Source organism: Phalacrocorax carbo, chromosome 20 (genome assembly GCF_963921805.1).
Source record: "Phalacrocorax carbo chromosome 20, bPhaCar2.1, whole genome shotgun sequence".
Lineage (NCBI taxonomy): Eukaryota > Metazoa > Chordata > Aves > Suliformes > Phalacrocoracidae > Phalacrocorax > Phalacrocorax carbo.
This window is the reverse complement of record NC_087532.1, coordinates 1326748-1354676: the sequence shown is the minus strand read 5'-3', so window position 1 is coordinate 1354676 and position 27929 is coordinate 1326748. Positions and strand designations below refer to the sequence as shown.

Here is a 27929-nt window from a genome sequence, read left to right as displayed (position 1 = left end):
GGCAAAGGAAGAGGCATATGTATGCAGTCCGTTTTGCGCTGCTCTGCCCATTTTAGTTTGGTAGCAAAATGTTGTTGACTTCAAGTGGCGTTCCCAGAGCTCTGGGAAAAAGTGAAGATTTTTTTTCCCAAGGTCAAACTATCCCTAGACACCTTTAAAATTAAAGTTTGTGGCACATAGTATAGGCTTAGCTTTCTTTTTGCCTCAGTTTCCCAGCTGGTATTCGTAACAAATGTCCCATGATGCAAAGTAGCATCTTACGTGATTTCAGTGCATCACTGGTTCCATTGCAACTCAAAAAAAATGCCGCAGTGTTGTTCAGACATTGATCCGGTGTCAGACATTGCAAGCAGTGGGCAGCAATTGGACATCACACAGAAGACCAAAGCGAATTGTAGCCACGCTGAATCACAAATATCTGTAGCACCGATGCTCGTTTGCGCATAGTCATGCTCTCCACTTCTTCTTTGCTCCTTGCATTTCGTGTCATTTTCGTGTTTGTCTGTCTGTCAGTTCACGCATGTGGCTTGTGAGACCCCCATGGTATGTGCATGCAGGCACTGGGTTAGCAGCACTCACATTGGCTAGATGTGAACGGTGAGATGAGCTAACAACAGGTCAACCCCTTCCCCTGGTCATTGGTACAGGTGTATTGAGGAGGACGAAGCCGGCTTGTTAGATTTGGAGCAGATGCCGAATTTTGGGAAGGGGCTGGATCTTCGCAAAGCAGCCGAGGAAGCATTTGAAGTTAAAGATGTGTTTAATTCCACCTTAGACTCTGAGACAATAAAACAGACTCTGTACAGGCAGGCTAAAAACCAGGTAGGTATATGACAGAACATTTCCTCTAGCTTGCCGCCAGCACGTACGATAGGATTAGCGAGCAGCTGGCCTCCTTTAGCTAAGGTTTATTTTCCCCTTCCAGTGAGCAGGAATTCTCACTGTAATGCGTGAATCATGTGCGAACCGTGTCCCGTTGCAGCTTTACTGGAATAGAGGAGGAACGAGCGGGCATCAGTTTCAGGTCACCGGATCAATTTGCCGTTTGGCCTGTGCTGTGAGAATGTGCTTACATAGAAGGATAGAGGCATCTGTCTGTTTTTATCTGTCTGTATAAATGTTTTTATAACTTATTTATTTATACTTTGGGATGGGTCTTCAGGTGGTACATACTAAGAAACTGGAGGTTTGCTCTGGAGAAACAGTGATTAGGAATCCTTGGGTTTGATTATAAAAGGTGTAATAGACAATTATATTGCCAGGACTTGCAGTCCAGCAAGTCTAGAGGACTTCCTCGTTTACCTCCCTGATTTCCGAAAGCAAAGCATACAATGGAAATCTGCCCCGAGAGCTAGACCAGTTGAGACCCACCAAGAAACCTCAAAATGACATTTCGGCACTTACTGGAGTTTTGAGGAAAATCCGGAGGCATGGGGCAGATCCATTTGTGCTTTCTGCTTTTTCATTAAACAAAACATACTCAGTCTGGTTTTATGAAGTTCAAATCTTGATCCTTACAAAAGGACTCTCGCAAAAGAACTGTTCAATGAACTTGCATCACCGGGCTGGACTGGAGGGAGCATACTCACCCCTTGCAGGGGATGAGCACAGCTGTTGCCTTGGAGTCCCTTCCCAACCTTCAGGCAACAGAATTTGTCATGAAGTCTATTTTAAATTGTCCAGCAAAGCAGTAGCTTAATACAGTTGCCAAGCAGAGCATGGGTTTTAATTTATCATCCCCAAAAACTTGTGAAATTATTGTCCTCCTTCACAGTAGGTGCTAGTACTGAAGCTGAGGAAAGTCTGTTTGAAGAGAGGACACAGCTTTTTTCTGGGTGAAGCTAATTTAAACACAAGCCGTTTGCCTGACTCTTACATGTGTCCTGTTACTAATACACCAAATGTACTAACTGTTTAGGAACAGCTTGCTCTTTTAAAATTTGTACTACATTGTTAGGTCTAGCCTGTGCTTGCATGGCGGGTATTTTGCTTTTTGAACCAATTTTATAGTGTATGAGATGCAGGACTGGTTCCGCTTAAATCACAATAAGTAACTTAAATAACGCGAACCATCTCTTGTGCAGGAAATGTAAGAGCAAAGCAGCATTTGTGTGAGCAGCACAGCACTCCGTTGTGGCTGGCTTTCCTCTAGGCGATTTTAGAAGCGTGCAGGTCCGTAGCACTACAAAGCTGTACCTCTTCCAGCCACAATACGTGAACGTGTTGACCTGACGAGTAGATCTGACTCTCAGCTTTTAAGAGGAGAGGCTGAAGTTGGATAACTGGTTAGTTTTGACACCGTTACAGTGGCATTACCAAGAGTCCTACCGTACCGAGCGTTGTGCTGATCTCCCAGATAACGTACGGTGTTCGTCTGTCGCCCCGCAAAGGACGGTGTGCGGGTGGGTGCATCCTCAGCGCGAAGGAGAGGGCTACACGGCCACAATTTCACTGCCAAGTAGGAGCATACATTACACCAGCTAATGTAGACCGTGGAGGGTGGGGACCATGTCCTCCTCCGTTTCAGGTCATGGGTGGCAATTGCATTGGCTTTGGCCTCCGGTACGCGAGGTTATCGTCTGCCTGAGTCTTCACATCACTTGTGTGGGCTGCGAAAGGGCACAGAGGTGTATGAGACAGGCGGTCTTGGACGAGGGAGAGCACCTGGGTTACAAAGAAGCAAGCAGATTGTTGTAGAGACAACAGAACTCTTGATGCATTTTTCTTAGCAGACACTTTTAACCATTTCACTGCAGCAATAAACCCACCCCCCCGCCCCCGACAAGAACATGCGAACACACTGGTAGTGCCAACGAGCATTTCACGGCCGTATTCCTAAATACCTAAGCGCAGGTTTCTACAGGTACCAGCGAGCTCATGCCAAGCAGTGAGTCAAGATGGTTAGCCCGCTGCCCGCAGCTGCCCGTCGGGTTACAGCCAGCGTGGATATTGCTGCGCCATTTCTGCGGCGTCTGACCGGGCCCTGGCCTCGCTTAGCCACTTGCTTGCCTGTAGGTGTACTTTTTTAAAGAACAAAGCAAAGTAATTGGCGTTCTGCATGTAGCAGCTTTCCCCTAAGAGTGGAGCCTAGAACCAAGCGTGTGGGTTTGCGAGCAAGCGCAGAGCTGGCACAGAATGGATTTGGTCCTATAAAAGCCAATGGGAATGACGGCCTCGCCCAACTAACCCTACAACTGCCTGTAAACTCTGCGGCAAATTTGAGTAGTTGGAGTGACGGGTGTCATCCTAGCGTGCGGCTTTCACTGTAGACCTGCTGGCAAGGTTCTTAGCCCAGGCCAAAGGACGCTGGCAGCCCTATGTTTCCTGTATGGTTAGATGGTGCTGTGCTTCACACGGTTTATTGTAGCCTGTCCTGTGTGTGTATTCACACGTGTCCTCTGCATTACTCTCTTCTCCAGGCTTATGCAATGATGCTGTCCCTGTCTGAGAACGCTCCCCTCCACACGTCCTCCCAGAACTCTCTGGGTGCTTGGTTGGACATGACAGGAGCAGCTTCAGAGTCGGGGACCTTTAACCCCATCAACCACCTCTGAGAGGTCAACAAGGCACTGGCCAGAGTCCAAGCGAGGAGGCGGTGGTGCTGCAATTATCCTAGCAAAAATCCTAGCAAGCAGAAGATGGATGAGAGGGCCTCAGGGAGTCGTCTGGACTTTTGGCTGAGAAGGAAACCTGTCGCATCCGACCTACAAGTCCTGCATTTTTATCTATCCAGAGTTTTCGTTTCTAATTTATCAGAATGAACCTCTCCAAAACTGGATAACCCTGATGCAGCCCTAGGATTTCACAGTCTATAGGAATAGCATGAGCAAGACACGAATTGCAACAGTGCAATCAAATATTGGCCCCTCTAATGTTACAAAACAGTATCACTGAGCCAGTAAAGCCTGCATATAAATGAAAGCTTGAAACCATTCGGTAGCGTATCCTTTCAATTCAGCTGAATAGTGAAGGAATAAGGAAAGAGAGCCAGGTGTGACCTATCCCTGGTGCAATTCTGACGTAGTCACCGGAGTTATACCAGGGAAGGGTGAATGCAACCCATTTAATTGACCCCCAAAAGAATTTGAAGTTCTGTGCTCCCACAGAAATAACGTCCTATCCTGTGTTCCCAACAAAGCATACTGGCACAGTGCGAAGCCCCTCGAATGGGAGGCCACATTGCCTGCAGTCGTGGAGCGCTGCGTGCAGTGTCCCGGTTGAGAAGTCCTCAGCCTGGAGCATCGCTGAGGTTGGGGTTAATGATGTACCATGCAAGTATGTGATTCACGGTCATCGGCCGTGCCCGGAATGCCCCTCTGTCTGTGCCTACGCTGCAAGGTTGAGGGTGCTTTCCAGCTCTGCTAGTGCCTCTGAGCCCAAGCTGCTGCTTGGACTTGAAGCATCCAGAGTGTTTCAGAAAAAGCCATGCTCAGCAAGTCTGCTGGAGAGGGGGGCGGTGGCACCCTGCCCTGCGCTGGCCTGGGTGTCCCGCAACTGGGCTGCTGAAAATGCTTCGCCTTCCCCGGTCAGAGATCCCGGGGTAAAGCCTTACCTGGAGAGGTGCAGCTGTGTGTGAGAAAGCGTGTGTGGTGGGCGAGTCTCGGCTTGAGAAGGGCAGTTCAGTCGCATCTTCTAGTCATCTCCCCGGGAATTTTTTAGAGGGACATCCTTTCAGCGTTGATAGTATCTGGGAATTGTGGCAGAAATTTCTGACTCATGCAGGTGTTTTGGTGTGCTGGGTGGTTGCTTATGCATCGCACGCTGCTATTTGGCCTGTAATTTAAGTAGAAAGATTAACATTTCCTTGCTTCAGCAAGCTCAGGGGTACAGCCCTCTGCTCAAGCACATAGCTAAGAATCAAATTGTCTCTCTGACTCTAAAATTGCTCACAGATACTTTATGAGTGATTTTAAATCGCTTCGAAGTCTCATCTTCTTTACTGATACTCAGCAGACTCCAGAAACACTGTGATGTTTATGCTCTTCTGCATTGCAATTGCAATCTGCTGTTGGAGAGGTGATTTTGCAGGTAAAGCTGAATTGCAGAATAGTCAAGAAAGCAATGAGACCGTGCAAAGGATACGTTGCCTACGCAGGTGAAGTTTAGAATGTGTGTCCGGACATTTTTTGAATTAGAGCATCTAAAAATTAGAAGTGCTGAGGACTGGACTGCTGCTATCGCTGAGTGAGAACACGTGCCTCTGATCTCGCCCACTGCAGTTCTGCATCAGCAGCCTGCTAGGAGGCTGGTGCTCTGGCAGTCTGGCTGTGTAAAGATTGCATTCAAAGCCACTGAAGTCGAGAGGAACTTTTCCTATTAAATTCGGCATATTTTAGTGCTGGGAGTGCTTCTAGTATTTTATCAGGTAATAGGTGCTTGCAGAACAGGGTTAGTGGCCGATTTCAGAGAAGCAGCACCCAGTCATCAGCATATCTGCCTGTAAATCCTTGACGTGCGTAGCCTCTCTGCCTGCTTGGTATGGAAAAGAACAGGCAGAGGCTTCTGTGCCTGTCCAGTGTGGAGAAACACAACGGGGAAGCCTCATCCCAGCATGCTAAAACAAAGGAAACAGCTGCTCAAACAAAAGGGAGGTTGCGTTAGGAGTGATACCTTTGCAATTCACTCTTTGCACCCAAGAGCACGTGTGAGGCTCTTTTTTGGTAGCCGGGAGCCTCAGACTGTCCGGGGAGGAAAGCACCTAGGGTAGCTTTGGTACAGAAGGAACAGAAGGTGAATTAGCAGCATCGGCGTATTTTCCAAGAAAATTTACCCTTCCTTTTCGGTTTTCCGCAACACCCTGTGAAAGTGCCCAAGGCTCTGAGACCAACAGCGTAACCCGAACTGCTTGATCTATTTGCACAAAGCTCTTGGGTAAGTGGAGCCCGAGAGCCGACCATGTCAAAAGAAACCAGTCTCTACGAAGGAGACGGGACGTTCCCGTCCCAGCACATCTGCCTCTGCTGCTGCTGCAGCACAGCCCTGCCCAGGCGCTTGGCCTTTAAATTATTCCCACAGGGGCCAACTGAAAATAATAAAAGAATTGTTTCTTTTCCTGATGGAATTTATTTTAATCTGTATATAACTTGTAATTTTTTGCTAATTCTTTTCTTATTTTATTTCTTCCTTAACAGTATTTTTTGCATTAGATATCATTATTGTGAAGAAATAATGTTAATATAAGTATGTAGTGGAGGACCAAAATTGTGTAATTAAGGTTGTATGTTGTATGATTGATAACCAGGGAGTAGGAAGAGTTTGTCCATGTGCCAAATGACCCTGACCGATCCTGCTAGTCTTGCTGCCGATCCTCCAGACAATCATATCTTTTGTTACGCTTGCCTTGACGTGACCGTTGCGTTAGACGGGGGTTTCTATTTATTTCCTTGGCCGGCTGGAAAGCAGGCGCAGCCTCCGCCGGAAAGCGAGCAGCCCCTCCCCACGTGCCCTTCCACCGAGCGCGGCGAGGCGGGCTCCGCGGGGCGAGCCGGGTGCCGGCCGAAGACCCGGGAGCCGTTGGGTGCAGCTGGTGGGGGGGGGGCGGCGAGCGATGCCGCCGAGCCGCGTGTCCCACCGGCAGCCCCCGCCGCCCGCCGGAGCAGACCCGGGAGGGGGGTCACGGTGCCTCTCCCAGGCGCTGCAGCCCTGGGAGGGAGCAGCCGCCAGAGCCAGGGGCCGGCGGGCGGCTCTGCCGAGGGGCCGCAGAGCCGGCAGCCGCTCCGGGTCCTTGGCGGACTCGCTCTTGGCAGCAGCCGCGGTGCGCATCAGCGCCCTGTTCCGGGAAAGCCTCCGGCTTGCGAGCCCTGACCTGCGCGGCCAGCGGCCAGCTTCGCTCCGCGGCACACGCAGAGACACTTGTGCAGTGAGCGCTTGCGGGGCCGGGGGCCCGTCGCTGCCAGCGCGGCCCGGAGAAGCACTCGGCCCCGCTGGGACTGTCCGGCCCTGCAGATTGCCAGACCCTGCTCCAGGAGAGCACAGAAACATAGCCTGGCCTTAAGCTTGGGGGTGGATCAGTCCTGTCCCGTTACAGCGTGAAGCCCGAGCTGCGGCTCTGTGCCTCCTGGAGTACCCGCTTGGAGTAAACCGTACATCTGAGCGCCCTTCTGGTAGTGGCAGCGCCGTCTGCCGTGTTGGAGCAAGCTCCGTGGGTGACAGTAGGCGTTTGCGTGCCCTGACCCCGTGTTTTGTTCATCACTGAAGCGGTCTTTGAAGAGGTCGGCACCGCGCTCCTCGGCACGAGGCGGTAACGGGGCGGCCGAAGGAGCAGCGGTGAGCTGGTCTCCAAGACGTGGGCCAAGTCCTGAGAAGTGCAAATGTTACTGTGGGGATTTCTTTGGGGTGTATATGGTCTTCCCTTCAGTAGCTCAGCCCTCCTGTCCGGTGCACGGTTCCTTCAGGAGCGTGGTCTGTCAGCAGCTCCTAACTCTGCCTGAGCTCGGGCGGTCGCCGTCTCCCTCGCAGGGCAGTTCGTGCTCCCCGTGGCTCTGCAGGAGCAAGGGCTCCTCCCACGGCGCGCTGCTGGCCAGGGACAGGGAGGTACAATCCAGCCAGGGAGTAAGGACATTAAAAAATAAGATTTTTTTTAAATCATGAAATGATTTTTTTCTTTTCCTATTTCCTAATTCAGTTTTCTTCCCTTTTTCTCTAGGTAGCGTCTCTGTTTGTTGTAGGATCTCCCGTCTCCTCTAATTTAGCACTGATTACAAGTTCTAAGTTTTTTCCACAGTTAAACAGAAAGCCTCACTGAATCTCTATTTATCTTGTAGCTGTCAGTCAATTGCACTCGAAACGTGTTGCAACTCATAGCAGGCGTTTAGTTTTCGATTTGCTGTTGCAGACAAAAGCGATCCCTTATTTTGAAGGATGTTTCCCGAGGGGCGCGTGTGTCGAGGAAGGTTCTGCCATCGGGGCGCAGCTTGCTGCCCGGCGCTGGCGGTGGGGAAGGCCTGGGGCCCCTTGGCTTCCACGGGACATGGAGCTGGGGCGCTCGAGGCCGTCCGACACCACTAACACGTCGTGCTCGGGAACCGCGATACTGGTGCGATACGGCGAGGCGTGGGTTCCAGCGTCTGGCGCGTGGCCTGCTGTTGGTTTGATAAGCCAGGGCACCACTTGAGGTGTGATTTAGACCAAGAATATTTGTGTAGGATCTATTTATTAAAAGTATTTTCACATCTCGTAGCCATATGCCACACCAGCGAGGAGGGAGAAGCCCCGAGAATTTTTTGTACAACCAGGCAAGGCTGACAGCCGCTGGCTGCTGCCGGGAGTGAAGGTACTCCGCGAAGGGTCCTTGCTTCTCCTGAGATAGATCTTTCTGCCTGAGCTAGTTAGGGAGGAGAAAATAGGTCCGATGGACGTGCTTTCCCTCTCTCTCGCCCGCTCGGGGACTGGCAGTCAGTACCGATGCGCGCCACCGTGGCCGATGCGGGCAGCCGGAGGTGCCGCACGACGCCGAGGCGCCGAGCGCGCGGGTGCGCCGGGCTCTCCCGCGGGACGTGCCGAGCGCGCGCGGGTCGGCAGCGCCTGGCTTGCTGTTGGATGCACGCGCGTGTGCCCGCTGGGCGGCTGGCTGCTCCGGGGGCACGCCTTTAAACGTGCCCCGTGCCGGCTGGGTCCTGCGCCTCACAGACCGCGGCGGGACCGAGTAGATGCGCGGGGCTCCGCAGGAGCAGCCGAGCGCCGGCAGCAAAGCCAAACCAGACGGGGCGGAAGAGCAAAACGTGAGCCGAGTTTGCTCAACTGCATTCCAGGACAAAACACAAAGCTTGGTTTCTGTCTTGCTTAAAACAGACTAGTAGAAGCTTTCGATTTCTCCCTAATCAGCACTTAGACTTTCCGTAGACGTTCTTGAAAACGGCTTCTTTTTCACTTCATACGAAGCATTTCGAAAAGCACTTGCACAATGACATGAACATGTTTGACTCTAAGCATCAAAGCACTGGATTGTGAGCCCCCCCTCCCCTCAGCCGATTTCAATCTACTGACTTACATTCGATTTTTACGTGCTGTATTTTGTGTGTGTGTGTGTGGCGGGGGAAGGGGGAAAGCGTCATGGTGTAGGAACCTGCCCGTTTCTGCCCGTTGGAGAACGGGCAGGGAGCGACGCGGTCCGCTCGGATCAGTGCTGGTAACATGAGGGCAAACACCTCTGCTCCTAGACGATGGTCAGTAGTGTTTTCACAAAGCCATGAAACTTCTCTGTAGTGTTGAGTGATGCTGTGATTAAAATGTTATTGAATGATTCCAAGATTATTTTTCTCTTTCTTCTGTCATTAATCCTTATTACCACTTTGGAAAAAAGAATGAAAAAGAAAAAAAGGCAGCTTTGATTTCCAAATGTGCAATTCACATGTGAACAAAGTAATTCTGAAAGTAATTCTCAATGTATTTTACGTTCTCCTTGCTCTCTTCAAAGCAAGAGATGGTTTGCCCTGATGTCATTTCCAGCCTGCAGAAGATGTAATTTAAAACATATATATATTGTGCTTGCAAGAATCATAACTCTGTGCATCCTATGTCATTCCTTTTCCCATTGTTACAATACAGATATGATTTAGGGTTGTTTTTTTTTTTTCTTTAGAACTGTATAGTGTTTTTTTTAAATCAATTGTAAATGTCTGGTTTTCATATAATGTTTAAAAAACATTGAGAAAGAGGATGGTGCTTGTTCCATATCATTCTTGATTGTATATTGCTTCTGTTATGTTTATAAGTAAACTGTGCATGACTTGTGTTTAGCAGTCATTATTGTGTCTGTTTGTGAAATTTTTATTAAAAAGAAAAAAATTCCGTAGATGCACTTATTGTATATGTGATTAGATTTTGCGTCCGAGGCTAGAAGCCTTGAACTGCCAAGGAAGGAAAAAAAAAAAAGTGTTGGCAGTTATTAATTAATATGAAATCGCTTTGTTGGGAGCATAATGAAATAAAAGATATGAAGTGTAGAAAATAATTAAAAAAGCGATTTTACAAATTTCATTTTGATGCTTGTGATAAAAGACAAATGTACTTGTGTAGAGAAATTCCTTTAAAATAATGAATAGAAAAAGCTGATTTTGAGGTTAATGCTGTAGAATAGGAATGTATACCAAATGTAATCTTTCCAATGCTACAATGAATTTATACATGAGATTGATATGCAATAAACCTGTGTGCTTTTATAAGCAATGGTCCTGTGAGCTTTTGTCCTGGAAGAAGTTAGAGACAACGCCGTGCCCCGTGGGGGGGGTTGGCCGCGTTCCCTGCCGACTCTGGTAAAGGTAAGTTGTGAGGCGCAGCACGGCCACGCGAGCCCAGGCACGAGGGGGGCGGAATAGAAGGAGCTTGTACAGGAGCGGCGTGAGGGCGTTCGGCGGGAAGAAACAGTCTGACGAGAAAATGGGGTTTCAGAATTTTTATAGTCTGCAAAAAATACCCAACTTTTTTTCCCTCCTTTTCCCAAACAGCTCGTTCAGGTACAGCATCTCTGCTGCTTGCAGTGCCGCGCGTCCTCCCGGAGCACCCCGAGGGGCTCCGCAGCGCTTCCCACCCGCTCTGACGCCCAGCGTGCCCTTCGACTTTCCCTGGCGCGGGGCTGCTTCCCAGGGCAGGGGTGGCAGCGCGGTCACCTTCTCGGCCGAGGGCGACGCGGGATAACCGCCGGCGCAGCGACCTACCCGCTTCCTTGCTGGATAACACGGCGTAACGAAACGAGCCCTCACCGCCTCTGCGGTAACTGTTCTCTGATACTGTGTGCGCTTGGTTTGTAAGGCTTCAAAAGAGTGTCAGAAAATTAAATGCTGGACACCCCTCCTTGCTGCCGAGGTCCAGAGGGACCAGGGAGCGCTACCGAGCCGTGCCTGCACCCCGCTGATGGGGTGCTGCGCTCTCGCTGGGAAGTTTGCACGGGGAAGAGCGAGAACATTCTGGGGTGGGGGAATGGGTTAGGACAAAGAATTAGTGAGATATCTAAAAACGCTGAGAATATTTCCTTTCACAACTACGAGCGGAGAGTTAGTGAACTATCTAGTGATCGCAGTCAGATGTTTCAGCGGGGGCCCTGGGAGCAAAAATGACTTGAAAGCAGGGTCTTTGAACTAACAACATGCATTACAAAACTGATGAATGGTCTCTGCTTCAAAAAGTCATTCATCGTGATCAAATGATGGTATCCTACATCCAGCATAATAGCCCTTCCCTGGAGTTTGCCATGCAAGGGTTTCAGTCTTAGCTGAACTCTTGAGCAGAAACCCTCTGCCTCTCCATGACGGCTGGCAACCTTTCTCCTTATTAGCCCCGGAGGGAAAGGCAAAAAAATCTCTCGGATAAGAAAGCTCTGATAATAGAGTGATTGTCAGGCAGGCCTTAGAGGGAAGAGAACAGTCTTTGAAAAGAATATTGCTGACAAGCGGACTTTGTCATCCAGAAAGCACTTGAGATTCACCATAAACCAGTGAGAAAAAGGCTCCATTTTGGGGGGATGGGGATCAGAGCAGGGGGCAAGAGAGAAGGTCAAGGAAAAATCTGTTCCCAGTAAATGCACGGAGCGCTGTTGAGCCTGGCCTTACTGGGCGGCTGTCAACAGCCTGACCCTTAGATCCTCTTTCCCCTGGTAGCTGCAGCTCCTGGCAGAGAGCGTGTGGTACCAAAGCACCCGAAAGCCATGTTTTATGCACCTGCAGGGAGAGCCCGCGATTACGTTGACCCACCGAAGACCCACCGAAGGCTCTGGCGAGAAGCGGCCCCTGGCCTGCGTGAGGCGGCCGGCGCGTGCTGCTGCTCAGGCCGGAGGCGCGGCGCTTCCTCACCCGTCAACGCGGGGAGGACGAGGCCCAACAATCCCGTAACCTTCGCAGACCGTGGTGAGGAGGCTGCCGGGGCGGGCGACCCCCCCAGAGCCCGGGGACAGATGTACTGTGCGAACACCTTCCCGGGGAAGGAGCAGAACGTATTTTTCAGTGAAGTTTAACTAGTTCCTCGCTCCTGCGAAGCCCCGGCCCGCGGGCCGGCGCGCAGAGCTTCCCCCGCGGTCTCTGGGCCGTCGGGGGCCGCGGCCCGGCAGCTCCCGGGAGGCCGGGGCCCGGCCCGGGCCTGAGCCCTCCCCCGGCCTGCCCCGGCCCCGCCCGGGCGAGGGGGGCCGGCCCGGCCCGGTCCCTCCCGGGGGCGGCCCCACGCCCGCCCACGCCCCGCCGCCGCCGCCGCCGCGCTGCGCTCCGAGGGGTGCGGGTAGGTGCGGGGCCGGGACCCCCGGGCGGGGGGCTTGGAGGACCCCCGGGCGGGCCCGGCTCCGCCGCCCCCTCCCCGAGCGGCGCCGCCCCCCGTCCCCGGCAGCTCCGGGAGGAGGCGGGTCCCGGCGCCGGGCCCTGGGAGCGGCTCCTCGGCGGGGAGGGGGGCGGCCCCGGGGGCTCCGTCCGGCCTCTCGCCCTCCCGCTGCAGCCGCCTTCCCGGGGGGGGTGGGTGTGCGTGTCTTTGCGCGGGGGCCGGGCGGGCTCGGGGGGCCGGTGCGGGATTCGTGTGCGTGTTCCGAGGGATGCGCCCCCCCCCCCCGCCCCCACAGCAGGGCGCGGGTGGGAGGTCTCGGCACCCTGGGCACCTGGGGCCGCCGGGGGCCGGAGGTGCGGGTCCCGGGCCCAGCCCTCCTCCGGCGGCACCCGCGACCCGGAGGACGCTGCGGCACCCAGCGCCTCTGGAATCGGGCGTGCCTGCTCCTTGCTCTCAGGACTGGCGCTTAGGGCGGGCTTTGCCCTCGGCCAGGACGGGGTTACGAGTAGAACGCGGTGCTTTTCTCATCCGCGGACACTTGGCAGAGCTCTGGCCAAGAGGCACGTGTCCCTCATCCAAGGACAGGAGAATAAGCAGCATCTCGATCAAACGAGCTTTTGTTGATGGGTCTGGTTTGTGCTTCTGCCAGTCATTGATGCGGGGAAATAACTTCAAGTCTTGGGTTTCTGTTTCCTGGTCCGTGGCCTTTGAAAAGGGGCAGCTCGGAGGTGGCGATGACGTACGATGAGATCTCAGCTGAGAGAAACCATAGTTTTTCCTCAAATTATGTAAGGGGGTAGGCAGTGGGCGTAAAATGCTCTGTCGGATGTTTGCTCTGGAGGTGCGCGGTACGTGGTGTGGCACAGGAGGAGATGAGTAAGCTTAACCCTGAACAAGGAGCTTTAGGGACTCGGGCAGGTGTTTTTGCACGCCATGTGGAGCCGCTCCTCGGAGCGGTCTGGGGCAGGTATGAGCTTTCGGGAGCACAGGGCTCGTGGCGAGGCGCGTGATGGGGTTTTCACAGCACGTCAGCCTTGGGGAGGTGGTGTGGGGAGAGTGGGAGCCGGGAAGGGAAAGGCTGGCCGTGGTGGCTCAGACCGGCGGCACCCCCAGCTCCCGGGGAGGGATTAAGAGGGGATGCAGAGGTGTGGCAGAGGAGAAGCGGTGCTCGGCGGTGCTCCAGGCCTGCCCTGGCTGCTCGCTCAGGTGTGAGCCTGCCTGATGCCTGCTGCATGGCCTGGCTGCTCGCCGGTGCCTGGCCGCATCCTGCACCGCTCTGCTGAAGCCAGACGTAGGCTTCGGGAGCCCCCAGCCCACCCCCTGCTCACCCGGTGGCCCCGAGAGAGGTGCGTGGGCAGCGAGAGCATCGCGAGTGCGTCTGTGCGGGCTCTGCCTGCGTACGGCGCCCTGGGAGAGCGGAGGCTGGGTCCTGCGCTGCCCCGAGGTTCCCCATGCAAAACGGACCGCTGGCCGTGGCTACGCGTAAATGCCTTCTGCCTCACTGGGAAAAGTCATTCCGTCTGTCTGTCTTGCGCAGCTTTCTGGTTCCCTGTGCCGCCGTCATGTCTCAGAGCCCCACCAGCAGCTCTTTGGACGACAAGACCTTTCTCCTGGAGTACCGATGCCACCCGGTGCGGCCGGAGCCCCCCAGCCCGACCTCCCTCCCCGGGAAGCGCAGCTCTGCCATGGTGCCCGACGCCGCCTCGCTCTCGGCCATGGGCTCCCCCACCTCGGCCGAGCCCCGCCGCATCATCCTCAGCACGGACAGCCCGGCTGCGCTGAAGATGGGAACCCAGCAGCTGATCCCCAAAAGCTTGGCTGTCTCCACCAAGACCAAGAACAACCCCTCCAGACACCAGAGCTTCGGGGCAGCTGGGTCGAGCCTGGAGCCCCAGACCCCCGACCCAAAGCAGGCGTCCGTCCCCAGCCCCTCCCTGGAGGAAGAGGAGGAGGAGGATGACAGTGGGGGAGCCCTCAAGCGCAACTTGAGGAACATGTCCTACCGCGCGGCCATGAAGGGCCTGGGCGCGGAGCCGGAGCCGGCGAGCACCATCCCCTTGCTGAAACCCACGTCAGAGGAGGGCAGCGCTGTGCCTGCCCGCAGCCCCGGCAGGAACAAGGTGGGTTTTGCACCCACTGTCACCCGATTGCCCTCGGGTGGGGATCAAGCCCCAGCTTTCCCTGGTGAAACTCCTGTCACCTACAGAGCTGTGTGAGCCCAGCGTGGAGCTGGCAGGGCTTGCTGAGCCTGGCGACATGACTTGTGCCTTGGGAAGCCTGCCCGTCACCAGCAGATGCTGTAGGCCACCAGAGAGCATGGGAATAGCTGCCGTGGCTTTTGTGGGTAGTGTAACTGGCTGCTCCAGGGCTCCTGCTTGTCAACAGGCGGCTGCGGGCATGTTTGCAGGGTGGGGTTGGCCGGGTGTGCGGCTCCGAGGTGGTGGCTGGTTGTACACAAACGTGGGTGAAGCAGGTCTGGGGAAAAGGAGACTCCAGTGCAGGCAAAGTCCAGGTGTGAGACAGATAGATGTGAAATGCAGCGCCGTAACTACAAAATGGTTTAGATCGTGACCCCGATAGCGCAAGGTGAAAGCTGAGTCACTTCGGTAAGGCAAACAAAAGCTCAGACAGAAATCAGGTTGAAGGAACAGGGTGGTATTTGCTGGCTGGCTGCGTGGGTAACTTCTCCCCTTTCCTGAAGGAGCTAGGCACTTCCCAGGGCCACAGAAATAGAGTAACTGCAGCGCGTTCTCCTCTTCTTCCCCCTGCAGAAAACCTTTGGGCGGAGGCGGGTGCAGAAGCGTGGCGGCTCGTTCAAGGACCGTGAGTGCTGCCTCCTGTCTTCCGAGAGTGCCAGCTCCGGCGTCCCCTCTGCCTTGCAGGGCACCGGGGCACTTCTCAGTGAAGCTGATCACTAGAAGACCCTTTGCCGCCTGTGCTGCCGTTGGTCCCCGGCCTGGGGCAATTGCTTTTGCCTCCGTTTCCCCACCTGCAAGAGGAGCATTGCAGCCCTGCTTTCCCACTCCCCGGGGCGTGATGCCGCTCAGGCTGCTGCCGTGCTTGCAGCTGGAGCGCTCCCAGCTTTGCTTGCCCTGGGCAAACACGGAGAGCTGCGCGCGGCATGCTGGCTGCAGGAGGCTGCCGGGAGCGGGAGCTGCTGGTTAATTGGTGCTGTGCAAAGTCCGACCTTGGTGCTGGCCCTGGCTTGCCGGTGCTCGTGGTGTGGCTCTTGGCCGACGGGGTGAGGCGGTGGTGGGAAGGGAGGCCATCGGCCACAGCAGGGAGAGGCTTTGCTGACCTCTTGCCTTTTCCTCTGCAGAGCCCCGGCTGTATCAGGAAATCCGTGAGAGAGGTCTGAACTCCATCGGCCATGAGTCAGATGACGATTTGCTAGAGGAATCCATCCCAGAAGAGCCGTCCCCTCTGGATGCTGCTATCGTGGTGCAGAGCTATCGCCCGGCGCAGGTGACCTGGAGCCAGCAACCAGAGGTAGGGGCAGCAGCCCAGCTGGAGGGTCCAAAAAGCCCCGCTTGCCCTCGCTGTGGCCGCTCCTGTGCTCGTGCCATGTTGCGGCACAGCTTCATGTATTTTAAAAACTCTGTGAGCTGCTGAACAAACCGTGAGTGGATAATTCTGCAGCGTTGGTCTTTGCAATGGGATGTTCTGGGGGTGTCCGGCCCTGGCTGGGACACGCAGGTTTCTGTCCAGGCTCGTCGGGATGCTGGCAGAGCTGCTGCGGTGGTACTTGCGAGAGGTTCACCCCCAGATGGGGGCAAGGCGGATGCTCCTGCTGGGTGCCTGCGTTTTCCCTGCTGGCCCCCGGGGTAGAATAACCTCCTCCTGTGGAGCTGCATCCGCTAACGGCCATGGGAGGCTGTGGAGCCTTGGGAGGCTGTTGGAGCCTTGGGAGAGCCAGGCGTGGGGCGGCTGGTGGGTTGTGCGGCGCTCAGCAGAGCCCCAGACCGCACTAGAGGGCGTGCAAGGACTGTCGGTCTGCAGCGGCAGCCTCTGCTAATCCCGGCCTCTCCCCGCAGGTGCTGGAAGCAGGCATCCTGCAAAAGATATCCCCCGAAGAGCGCAAACGGCAGGAGGTGAGAGGAACCTTAGACGTGCCCGGGAGTCCAGCGTAAATGCCGAAGGCAACGGGGACATGCATGACTGTGTCCGGGACCTCTGACACAGGGGTTGGCTCCGGGCAGGGCTGGGTTCAGGCTTGGGTTTGGCTCCTGCGTACAGAGTTTATGGTGCTGCTGCTTCTAGCAGCTCTGGGACTGGGCAGCAGCGGGATGCTGCATGTCCTGGGAACCTGCATGTCTTGGCAGGGAAGCAGGCAACTCCTTCAGATGCTGATGGGGAATAACCACTGGAAGGGAAAATATCTTAGGGCTGTGGCTTATTAATGAGTGAAAGTCCTAAAACATGCTGAAGTTATTGGTGTAGGCCAGGCAATGGATGAGGTGAGGGAATGCCCAATTGTTGGAGCAAAGTTGTTTCCTGTGGCTGTGTGCCAATCAAATGTAAAGAAGATATAGCAAGTTTTAATTCACGGCCTTGTTTAGGCAGTAAAAATTCAGTTTGTGTTGTTACATCTTCACTGCCCTGCTTTTTCAGGCAATGTTTGAGATCATCACTTCTGAGTACTCCTACATGCACAGCCTGCGCATCCTGGTGTGCCACTTCATGAGGTCGGAGGAGCTGAAGGAGACCATGACGCAGACCGAGCACCACCACCTCTTCTCCAACATCAGCGACATCCTGACGGTCAGCACGAGGCAAGTGGGGGCCGTCGGTGTGGGGCTGGGACCAGGCAGGCCTGGCGGAGTGACTCTGGAGCTCTATTTAGTTGCCGTGTAAAAACAACCATCCCTTGGATTTGTTGATGGTGCTGAGACACCCCACCTATTGCCTTCCTTCCCAATGCGTTGTGTCGCAGCACACACCCCTGCAGTGTGCAGCACTGGCTTCCCACTGTTACATGCTCCAGACCTGAATGTCTAGTTGAAGGGTCTGTAACCCTGACGCCCAGTTTTTTTATGGGTTATAATGGTGGTGCTCAGTCGTGTGGCTGCAATCGGGCACCAAAAGCTGGCTGAGCCCCAACCCCCATCCCCACGCCTGGGACACTCCTCTTTGCCTGGAAACTCCTCCTTGGGTGTCCTGGCACTGCCGCAGAGGTGGTGCCTCCCTTTGCCTCCGGGCTGGTGAGACGGGGCAGGTGGAGCCGGTAGCGCTGCGGCACAGCTACCCGGCTCCAGCCTGGCTGCGGCGCGGCCGAAAGCGGGGGCCGGCGAGACGGGGCGCGGGGTGGCCGAGCTGCAGCAAGCGGCTGCTTGTTTGGGAGCGTGGCCGCCGGATCGCTCGGGCGCCAGAACTGAGACTGCACCTTCAAAGAGCCAATGTAAGAGTGGCCTCTGCTCCCTGGGAGGTGGGGAGCAAACGCCTTGGGAGCTGGTGCTCGGGGCGGCCGGTGAGCCCTGTCCGTGTGGGAAAGCAGCAGGAGGAGGGCGCAGGCATGGGAACTGCTGCGGGGGCGTTGAGGGCTTGCGGCTTCCCGCAGCTGGGCAGACGCGGGAATCCCCCCGGAGAGCTAAAGCGGAGGAGGGATCTCGTGCGGGAATGGAGGAAGCCTATGCCCCTGGGGGCTGGCGAGCTTGGGAGCGGCGTTCCCCATCTCTGCAGCAGAGCTGCTGGGAGCCACGCTGGAGGCGTGGGTGACTCAGCTGCACAGAGCCGACCCCGAGCAGAAGGGATGCAGGGCCCTGTCTCCTCTGGGAAAAACAGGAAAAATTTCAGCGGGAACATTGTTAAACGTGCATCTGTTTGGTTTGTCCGGCCCTAACGAGTCATGTAGTGAAGTTAATTGAAATTTTCTCCTTAGCTTCTTTGAAGACTTAGAGAAGCGACACCAGGAAAACCTCCTAATTCCTGACATCAGTGACATAGTGGAAGAACACGCCTCGAAGCATTTCAATCCTTACATCAGCTACTGCTCCAATGAAGTCTACCAGCAGAGGACGCTTCAGAAGCTGCTGTGAGTACTGCTGCGCGCTCAGGCCTTGGGCTTGCAGAGGAGCTGCTTACAAGGGGCCTCAGGGATGCTGGCTGGCTGCAGGCGGGACCGCGACTTGCAGGTGGCTCCCTCAGCCTGTGGGTGCATCCTTTTCCCTAAGGAAGGCTGTCTCCTTTCTGAGCAGAGTTCAACTTCTAGACCTCGGTGTGCCTGTGTTGGGTGATTAGGACGTGATTTGTGTTGTGCTGTAAGCAGGGTGAGGGAAGGGGATAAGTGGGGGTAACGCTACCACATACTGAAGTCAGACAGGTCTTGCAAAAGTCAGAACACGTACGGGGTGCGTTAGGGATGACTGTGGAGGCTGGTCATCTCCGGATCATACTGGTGGTACAGGTCAAGTTTGTGTCTGCTGTTGGTACATCTGTGGCTTTACCCGCCTTTGTTGGACTCAACATCTCTAGGTGCTTTTCCATCACCTGCTAACGGATCAGCCTATTTTCCACCCCTGCTGTGTGCTCTGAGCTCAGCAGACTGCCACTGAGCTCCAGAGGCAGGGCCATTGCTGCGCTGCATTTCTCATGCACAGAAAGGTACTGGAAAGCCTTGATGACTGAAGAACAGAGTTAATGGAGATTTCTTGTCCTGTTCCAGAAACACAAACCCCTTATTTAAAGACACCTTGAAAAAAATTGAAAGGAAACCAGAATGTGGAGGCCTGCCAATGATATCCTTTCTCATTCTCCCAATGCAGAGGGTAACACGGCTTCCTCTGCTGTTAGATGTAAGTAAGTCACACAGTGGCATTGCTTGGCACCTCTGAAGAGGTGACTGTGTTATTCCCTTCTTTGGTTTCCTGAGCCCGGGACAGCCTTCTGCTTGGACTTCCATCCCACTGGGCACCAAGGCTGGGATGCCCGAGCCTTTATTCAGGGCTTAGATCCAGAGCGACCTGCTTCTTGTGGGTGTAAGAGGAGCAGCTTAAAGCTTTGTGAATAATGCTTCACATCTCAGCACCATCCACCTGAGTGACATGAGGTTCTTCCCTGCCCTGTGCTGCATCCAGATTCCCAGGGTGGGGTGGCACGAGCGTCCTGTTTCATTAATGGTCAGGCGGCCCAGGAAGGGAAAGCAGGTCTTGCACGAACTTCATTGAAATCCGGGGCTTCTGGACCCAGCTGCTCTAGACAGCAAAGCTGCTGGGCAAGGGATTCCTAGTAACTGCTCCCAGGCTGTAACAGGCTGCAGGGGTGAGGGCCAGAGGGATGCCCGGTGCACAGGGTGACAGTGATGGTCAGGCATGTAGCTGATGTGAAAGCCCCAGGAGAAACTGGATTCACAGCTACCAGCACTGTTAAACCTTGCTTTGACCACGTGCCAGTCCTGCTGCCGGGCTGACAGTTGGGAACGGCTCGAGCATGTGTCGTAGCCTGAGATCCCAGGTTGATGCGCAGGTCTGTGTCTTGCAATATCACTAAAACATCTTATCTTGATATTCTAGACTGTCTGTCAAAAAACAAAAGCATGCACTGCAGCGTATGGAGCTGCCACCAGAGCGCTGAAAGCCATCAGCAAGGTGAGGCCCCGCTGCCAGCTCTCCACCTTTCCTCCTTCCAGCGCACCGTTCTGTCACTCTGGCCCCAGATCTGCCATTCTGGCCTCCGGTTTTCCTTCTTACAGTGGTTCACTTGAGATTTCTCTGCTCCAGATAGCTGCTGGATGTACACGTCTTCTCCCTTGCTCACTTTTCTCACCTGATACGGTTTTTCCCTTTTTCTTGTAATCTTCTCTTCTTTCCTCTTTGGCCCATTTGCCCTTCCCTTCGGTGTTTCTTCTCCATCAGTGCTCTCCCTTCTCAGAACCTCCCTCGAGGTGATGGCGAGCTGTGGCACTCACTTGCCCTGGTTTTTGGAGATTTAGGCAAAGAGCAGTAAACAAAGCGAAGAGCAAAGGGTAGAGGAGCGAAGGAACAGCGGGAGCAGTGGCACTCGTGAGCCGTGCGCTGTTCGTGCTCCCATGTCTCATCTGCCTTCCCATCTGGTTGTCGCTCACACAACGCGATGTGCCACGAAGATCATGGCCACCAACGCGGTGGTGGCAGCTCTTCTTTTTGTTCCCCTAAAGACCAGCTCTTGGCAGCGCACTCCTGCCGCTCACGGTCTGTCCGGCTCACTCGTCTGGCGGGGGAACAAAATGCACGGCCCCTGGCCAGGCCGCACTGGACCCCCCTTCCCCGGGTGGGGGGCGGCTGGCAGAGGTGCCTCGGCTTGCAGGGACAACGCGAGGGGCCAGGGTGCCCGCGGCTGCCCTCTCGGCAGCGCGACATGTGGCGTGGCTTCGCCTGCCTGTGGAAAGGTTCTGTCCTCCCCTCTAACTGATCGTTTGTCCTCCTGTCTTAACGTCTTCTCGTCAGATGATTAATTCTTCCCCTTCGTGTTGCTCCTTGGTGAAGGGTGGTTTTGGTGTGGTTTCGCTTTGGTCCTTCTCCAGGCAGAGGAAGGGTGCCATTTCTCTCCTGGAGAGCTCGCGTGGCAGGAGAACCTCCAGCTGCCTTTCCCCAAACCTGGCTTGGAACCTGCCGGGACTCGGCTGTTTGCGCTGTTCCGGGGAGCGGGGCTGACCCTGACCCTTCGCCGGCAGCCCTGGTGCTGGTGCAGAGGACAGCCGGGCTCAGGGTCTCGCCGTTCTCCGCTTCCCTTGCGGTGTTTTTTTCTTTTTCTAGCTGGTTAAGAACTGCAATGAAGGAGCTCGTGCTATGGAGAGGACAGAGCAGATGTACACCCTGCAGAAACAGCTGGAATTTGGAAAGAAGAAGGTGAGGAAAGCAGTGGTGGGAAAAAAGAAATAATCTTCTGGGGTGTGCGGTTAGAGGGGCCCATCCCCGGTGTGTGGGGCCTGCCCTGGGAAGCCTTGACCAGCTGGAGCATCGCTGCTGCCATGATCAGCATCACCACCTCATGCCCAGAGTGACCGTTTGTTCCTGCTGTTCTGACTTCAATATAAGTGTCTGGGCTCTTGCCCTGCCAGCTGTCCGCAAGCGCTGTCAGAGTGGGCAGCTTTCTAAAGGGGCAAAGTAAAGCCTTGACGCTGTGCCCCACTGCTGCAGTTTGGGGGGGGGCTGCGTCTCCGGGCGTGCTGGAGCGGGGTGTACGGCTGCTCCGCTTCCCTGCTGGAAAGTCCCCTGGAAAAGACGTTTAAAGGCATTTAATGTGTCCATCCCAGCTGACCCCAGGGTCTCCTGGGACTTCAAATACAGGTTCCGGACTTGATTTTGCCTGCTGCTAGTGAGACAGGTAGTAAGTCAGACTTTCCTTGGATCCATTTCAGCCTTTCCCGCTGACTTCTGCTTCCCGCTGGCTGCTGAAGCGGGGGGAGCTGTACCTGCTGCTGTCGGAAGAGGCGGGCATCTTCCGCCGAGGTGCTGGCAAGCTCTGCTACCTCTTCTTGTTCAACGATGTCCTGATCATAACCAAGAAGAAGAGGTAAGGCTGGGGGGGACCCCTTCCTTCCCCTACATAACAACTAGAGGGATTAAAATCTCAGTTTCCCAAGCAGCAGGTAGCCTAAGAAATTATTGAGATTTCCCTGTTTTGACCTTTATTGAGGTGTCCCTTGCTAGCCAGAAGGGGAGCGCCCAGCTCCACAGCCCTTGGCCTTGCTTCCATTTGTGGGTGGCCAGCAAGTCCGCAGAGCTGTGTCCCACCCCTGGGCATCAGCTCATGTCCTCGCCGTGACGGTCACCTCGGTGATGCCCACTGACCTTCCCCCGCCGGGGCTCTTTGCCGTAGCGAGGAGAGCTACACCGTCATGAACTACGCCACGCTGGACCAGGTCACGGTGGAGAAGATCGAGAACGTGGACCCGCCTTCCCCTCCTCCCGGCAAGACCGGGAGTGGTGGCATGGCCCGCGGCGCGGCCGGCGGGCACCTGCTCCGGGTGGTGATGGAGAAGGACAGCGAGGGCAAACGGGAGGAGATCGTGCTGTCGGCAGAGACGCTGTGAGTGGCCCAGTGGGATTTCACAGGGTGCATGTTCTTGCTGGCGGGATAAACTGGTGCCCTGGAAATCCCCGTGAGGTTTCTGTGAGGCACCCTTTCCCTCCCCACGCTCCATCCAGAAAGGGGGATCTGCGCAGCCTTGTGCCCTTGCTCTGTTTCCTTCTCTCTCTTAGATTTCCCTTATAATACCCATATAATGGGAATTATATGTGCAAATTAAGGAAAGCGGCTGGGCGATGTGTACCGCTTGTGAAGTATCTTTACATTGAATACTCTTAATGTCATGTTTGTTCAGCCTGACTTCCCTTGAAAGCCTTCGTCTTTCCTGCTGGCAATTTCCCAGCTACTGCTGGCAACACGGATGCCGTCTCTAAGGCTTTCTTTGTAACGTGGGCTTTTCCTCTGCCAGGAGTGACCGGGCCCGGTGGATCGCTGCGCTGATGCACAGAGAAAAGGAAAAGCCTGACACCACTCCTAAAGGAGGTACCGGCATGCTGGAGGTCAGGCCTGGCTGTGCGGGGATTAGCGGTTGTGCTACAGCCTGAGGATTGGCAAGCGTGGGCTTTTACCCTGTTCTTATCTGCTCCTGCTGGAGAAGGTGCTGAGGGTGTGTGTCAGTGGAGAGGAGATCTCAGGGTACCACACCTTGCTCGTTAGGAGTTGCCTCCCATTAAGATACCAGTTACAATAAACGTTAAATGCAGTTCTTAGGAGGCACAGTGAAATTCCAGGAATGCCTCAGGCCGGTAAGAAGAGATTTGGCTTCCCCTTCCCTTGTGCTTGGAGGGGGCAGCAGGAGAGATGAGGGGCAGGAGAGGAAAGGAGCATGACTCGCCTTGGAGTGCCGGAGGGGTGGGCAGCCCCGGGGGAGCACGGCCGAGCAGGGGTGGCAGCTGTGCATGCCAGGCTGTGGCTCCCGGCCGTGCCTTCTGACTGGGTCCCTGCTGTCCTCTGCAGAGCTGAGCCAAGTGGAGATAACCCACGCATACCTGGCTAAGCAGGCGGACGAGATTTCCCTGCAGCAGGCTGACGTTGTCCTGGTGTTGGGTGGAGAGGCCGGTAAGTGTCAGCGAGTGGGGAGCTGCGGCCGGGGAAGGCTTACCTGAAGCAGAGCTATGGTGGGGGGAAAAGCTTCAGTGATTCCAGTGAACTGGGCTTTTAGCAGTTTTCAGAAGCCTCCAGGAAGCCCTAGCCACTGGCAGGGTCCGTGTTGCTGGCTGGTGCTGTGGCCCAGCAGATGACAGCGGGTCCCCAGAGGCTGATGGAGGTGGCACCGCCATGGGCGGCTGCTGTGTTACTTACCAGTGATGCTGTGCTGGCAGCCAGCAGCAGAGCCCTCAGAAGTGAGAGCAACAACCTCAGAAGGGGCAGTAAATCAGAAACCTCCTCCCCTGCAAAGCTTTCCCTGGATGCCTCTAGCAGGCACCTCCACAGGAAGGGTTGCGGCACAGCCCTCCTTCCACGCGCGTCCCCAGGAGCCGCGGCCCTTCCTCCTTGCGTGACCAGCTCTGTTCTTCTCCTAGGCTGGTACTGGGGTGAGAGGCTGAGGGATGGTGAAAGGGGCTGGTTTCCCCAGTCCTGCGCTCGGCAGATCACCAGCCGCACAGCGGTGGAGTGCAACGTCCGTCGGATGGAGCGGCTGCGGATAGAGACCGACGTGTAGGCTTGCAGCCAAGGAAGGATGCCCCTGTTGTGACTTATTTCAGGGCTCTTAAAACCTTTGCGGACTAAGCCCATAGCGAGAAGGGACTGGGAGATCCTTCCTTCTTGATTTTTGTTTGTCTTGAGCAGTCACAGGCGGCAGATCTTATCATTCAGGACCGGTTTTTGTAGCAGCCGTGACAGCAGCTAATTAATGTGAGACCTGGCATCCGAGCGCTGCTGGCCAGCACTAGTATTAATGACCTGGAACAGGCTTCAAGAAGCAGCCAAGGTGTTGGCTCAAGTTGAAAAGGCTGCAGCGGCGTGCTGGGCTCTCTGAAGTGGCTCGTGCTGCCAACTCTTTCCCTGCTGACGTCTGGGCCATTGCCTGGTGGCAGTGGCTGCACACCTGGCGTGGGAAGACCGGGGCATGGGGAGAGCAGACCTGTATCAAGAATTTTTAAGAACTTCAATCTGTATGCTAGGCTTATTCCTTGACCCAATTTTCCCCTCCTGTTTCTTTTTTATTCTTTCTTCCCCCCCCCCCCCCTCAATTATTCTTGGTTCTTTTGAACACAGCTGCGACCTCGGCAGGGGGAGGCGATGCCCACCGCCTTTCAGTCACTTGCCAAAACAGCAGATGCCGGAGGCTGCTGCAGGCGGCGTTGTTCTCGTGGAGTCAGGAATGGGATGCTGCAGCCAGAGGGGAGCGATTTCCCAGTCCTACCAGACGAGCAAGCCAGCAGCACGGAGAAGAGCAATGCTGCAGCTCCCAGCTGCCGTTCCCATCTCCTGAGGTGGGCAGGGCACGTGCCCAGGCAGAAGGTGGGCGTCCAGTCCCCCTGGAGAGGGACCCCATCCTTCCCGAGGCAGAGCCGTCCCCTCCCCTCCCCTTCTCCCCCAGAACTAGCACCGACCAGCGAGTAAGATGAAGCGGGCCGAGGCAGGGCAGTTCTTTTGTCATACCTGAGCATCTGCATCTGGGTTTTTCGTGAGCCAAATGTTTAATGCTGTAGGGCCCTTGGGGCGGTGGCAGGAGCCGGGGCCGGGCGGCTCTGCCGGTGGGTCTGCAATTCTCACCTCGTGGAGGGGAAAGGGCAGCGCCAATTTTGGGGTGAGGCGGCTCTGCGGGGCCTCTGGGTTTGGAGTCACAGGAGCAGCGTTGTTGTGATGTGTCTGGTTTGATTAAACCGCTAAAGGAATAATTGGGTTAACAATAAATCCATGGCTCCCAACGAAACCTGTGTTCCCCTTGCCCAATGCGGGGCTGCGTGCAACGTCGGCAGCACCGGTCGGCCCCTGTGTTTGAGCTGGTGGGTCCCTGAGCCTGCCAGCTCCCTCTCGGATTGATGCCAAGCAGCCATTACAAGCTCTAAAAAGAAAGCTTTGGTCTAATGGCAGCATCTTTCTGGCCTCTGCTGCTTCTCGCCATACGCACATCTCGGGAACAATCCTGACTAGCTGGCTAAACACAGCTGCTGTCGGCTGCAGCACGCGCCAGGTGTGAGTAACAGAGAGACCAGAGAAATAGAAATTCAGTGAGGCTTTCTGTTTATTTTTCTTAACTGTGGAAGAATTAAAATTTTTCATCGGTGCTAAATTAGAGGACATTGGATCCAAAAAGAGACGCAAGCTGTGTGAAAACAGGAAGCAAACACACTGTATTAAGAAATATGAACAGGAGAAAAAAAAAAAAACAAAACGATATAAAAAGTTACATTGCTGCATTCCCATGCTCGGACGTACAGTTTAGGCCAAGCAGGTCCCAGGAGCCAGCTCGGGCTTTCATGCTGTAACAGGACTGGACAGATTGATGTTGATGCTTAAGTCTGGGCTAGTTTCTGTGCTCTCCCGGAGCAGGGCCGTCGGGGCCGAGGGCTTCTCTGCACCGCCGTGCCGGCGGGCGGCGGGGGCTGCCGGTGGGACACGCGGCTCGGCAGCATCGCTCGCCGCCCCCCCCCCCCCCACCAGCTGCACCCAACGGCTCCCGGGTCTTCGGCCGGCACCCGGCTCGCCCCGCGGAGCCCGCCTCGCCGCGCTCGGTGGAAGGGCACGTGGGGAGGGGCTGCTCGCTTTCCGGCGGAGGCTGCGCCTGCTTTCCAGCCGGCCAAGGAAATAAATAGAAACCCCCGTCTAACGCAACGGTCACGTCAAGGCAAGCGTAACAAAAGATATGATTGTCTGGAGGATCGGCAGCAAGACTAGCAGGATCGGTCAGGGTCATTTGGCACATGGACAAACTCTTCCTACTCCCTGGTTATCAATCATACAACATACAACCTTAATTACACAATTTTGGTCCTCCACTACATACTTATATTAACATTATTTCTTCACAATAATGATATCTAATGCAAAAAATACTGTTAAGGAAGAAATAAAATAAGAAAAGAATTAGCAAAAAATTACAAGTTATATACAGATTAAAATAAATTCCATCAGGAAAAGAAACAATTCTTTTATTATTTTCAGTTGGCCCCTGTGGGAATAATTTAAAGGCCAAGCGCCTGGGCAGGGCTGTGCTGCAGCAGCAGCAGAGGCAGATGTGCTGGGACGGGAACGTCCCGTCTCCTTCGTAGAGACTGGTTTCTTTTGACATGGTCGGCTCTCGGGCTCCACTTACCCAAGAGCTTTGTGCAAACAGACGAAGGGGCCTGGCTCAGGAGGGCGGCTGGTCCGGGAGCCCTGGGCCCTTGCTGGGGTGACGGCGTTCCCCGTTGCTGCAGGTGGCAGCCGAGGCTTTGCCGTGACGCCGCGCTCGCTGCCGAGCCAGGAACCGACTGCAGCTGCGCAGCCTCGCGGCCGCTCCTGCCTCCATCCCCTTCCCAGCTCCTGGGTTCGACTGGGGTGGAAAAATAATGCAGGGTTCAGGGCTGGGGCGAGAACACTTAATAGCGATTTGCATTTACTGGGCCATGCAAGAGCTTTGTGTCTATCCACACAGCATCTCTGAGTATTACACCTTATTTAGGCTTGCGTTTTGGTGGAGCAAACAACAAGGGTGGCTCAAGTGGGCTGACGTACTCCTGGTATGAAAATACAGCTCCTGGCTCCCTGCAGAGCTCGTCGAGGGCAGGCTGCGCTGTCAGCAAGGCAGCCGCTGCCTGTCGCTGGAAATGCAAACCGCCGGCACTTGCCGTGTGCTGACAGAGAGGGTCGGGCTGTGGCACCAACAGTGTGGTGACGGCCGGAGCCCAATGTCTTGCCCCCACGGCAAATGATAATTTACAGTAAAAGACCATTGCAAATTCAAATTTTAGGGGGAAAAAAAGGTCAAGTGAGGTGGTACTTCTACAGGAGGCATGATCTCAGGAGAGCTGGGCACGTTCAGCCATCAGTTCTGACAACAGTCTTGTAGAGCTTCCCATAAATATCGTTGCATAAATACCTATTTTGGACCATAATTTCAGCCCCACCCCTTCCCCAAGCCCAGCACCGAAAACATGAAGGCCAGCACTTTGCCACGAGCCGTCAAAGTCCGCTGACCAGAAGCGATCGCTTCTGAACTGTTCCCGCCGATGTGTGGCCGGGGGCGCGCGCCGGTGTCGGCGTGTGCGCGCTCGCGGCGCGCCCGGAGGCCAGCCCGTGCCGCCCTGCTTACGCGCGGCGCTTCGGCCTCGCTCAGGCAGCACCAAAAGCAGCAGCGTAGTGTGTCATGCAACGGTAACCGCTCGCGTGGCTTGTAAACAAGTTTGTTAAATAGGGCGTTGGCTTCTTCAGGTGGCTGCTTGGTCACACCGAGGGAGCGCTCCCGGCAGCTGCAGGACCTAGTGCTTGACCGGCCGGAGCCCCCGCCGGGGCGGAGGTGACCCGGTGGGTGCCGGGGGCTGCACAGCTGGAAGGGAAGCCGGGACAGGTCAGTCCTTGCCATGTGCGCCGTGTCGGCGGTGGACAGCCCTCGGCTCAGAAGAAGAGATGCTACAGGGCTGACCCACCGCAGGGCTGCTTTGCCTGGGGGGGCGGCAGCCTCTGCCCTGCTCCCCGCCGAGCTGGGAGCGCCCCCCCCCGCGTTCTGCGCCCGCAGCCCGGCTCTGCTGCTTCAC

General features: G+C 55.3%; 3 protein-coding genes across 14 annotated transcripts in view; 2 read left to right on the top strand and 1 right to left on the bottom strand.

The window, feature by feature from the left end:
- Positions 1 to 6056, top strand: part of PRDM16 (PR/SET domain 16) — a 344075-nt gene extending 338019 nt beyond the window's left edge. For 2 of the 3 annotated variants that reach the window (XM_064470162.1, XM_064470161.1), the window contains exons 16-17: positions 648 to 822; positions 3420 to 6056. In XM_064470162.1, the coding sequence (XP_064326232.1) occupies positions 648 to 822; positions 3420 to 3554 (310 nt within the window). In that variant the 3' untranslated portion in view covers positions 3555 to 6056. The remainder of the gene's footprint in view (positions 1 to 647; positions 823 to 3419) is intronic. The other variant, XM_064470163.1, reaches the window with a different exon arrangement.
- A 6060-nt stretch (positions 6057 to 12116) lies between these two features.
- On the top strand, positions 12117 to 25588 carry ARHGEF16 (Rho guanine nucleotide exchange factor 16). 3 transcript variants are annotated; one of them, XM_064470515.1, is made up of 15 exons: positions 12117 to 12204; positions 13778 to 14360; positions 15012 to 15063; positions 15560 to 15729; positions 16275 to 16331; positions 16852 to 17012; positions 18119 to 18271; positions 18902 to 19031; positions 19749 to 19823; positions 20970 to 21062; positions 21575 to 21729; positions 22036 to 22245; positions 22655 to 22728; positions 23203 to 23304; positions 23769 to 25588. In XM_064470515.1, exons 2-15 carry the CDS (start codon positions 13803 to 13805, stop codon positions 23906 to 23908), a joined length of 2130 nt encoding a protein of 709 aa, XP_064326585.1. In that variant the 5' UTR covers positions 12117 to 12204; positions 13778 to 13802; the 3' UTR covers positions 23909 to 25588. The 3 variants fall into 3 exon arrangements, with proteins under 3 accessions (XP_064326585.1, XP_064326584.1, XP_064326582.1); XM_064470514.1 differs by lacking the exon at positions 12117 to 12204 and adding an exon at positions 12500 to 13207; XM_064470512.1 differs by lacking the exon at positions 12117 to 12204 and adding an exon at positions 13112 to 13586.
- The window catches only part of MEGF6 (multiple EGF like domains 6), a 109341-nt gene continuing 106832 nt past the window's right edge, over positions 25421 to 27929 (bottom strand). For all 8 annotated transcript variants that reach the window (XM_064470505.1, XM_064470508.1, XM_064470507.1 and 5 more), the window contains one exon: positions 25421 to 27721. In XM_064470505.1, the coding sequence (XP_064326575.1) occupies positions 27654 to 27721 (68 nt within the window). In that variant the 3' untranslated portion in view covers positions 25421 to 27653. The remainder of the gene's footprint in view (positions 27722 to 27929) is intronic.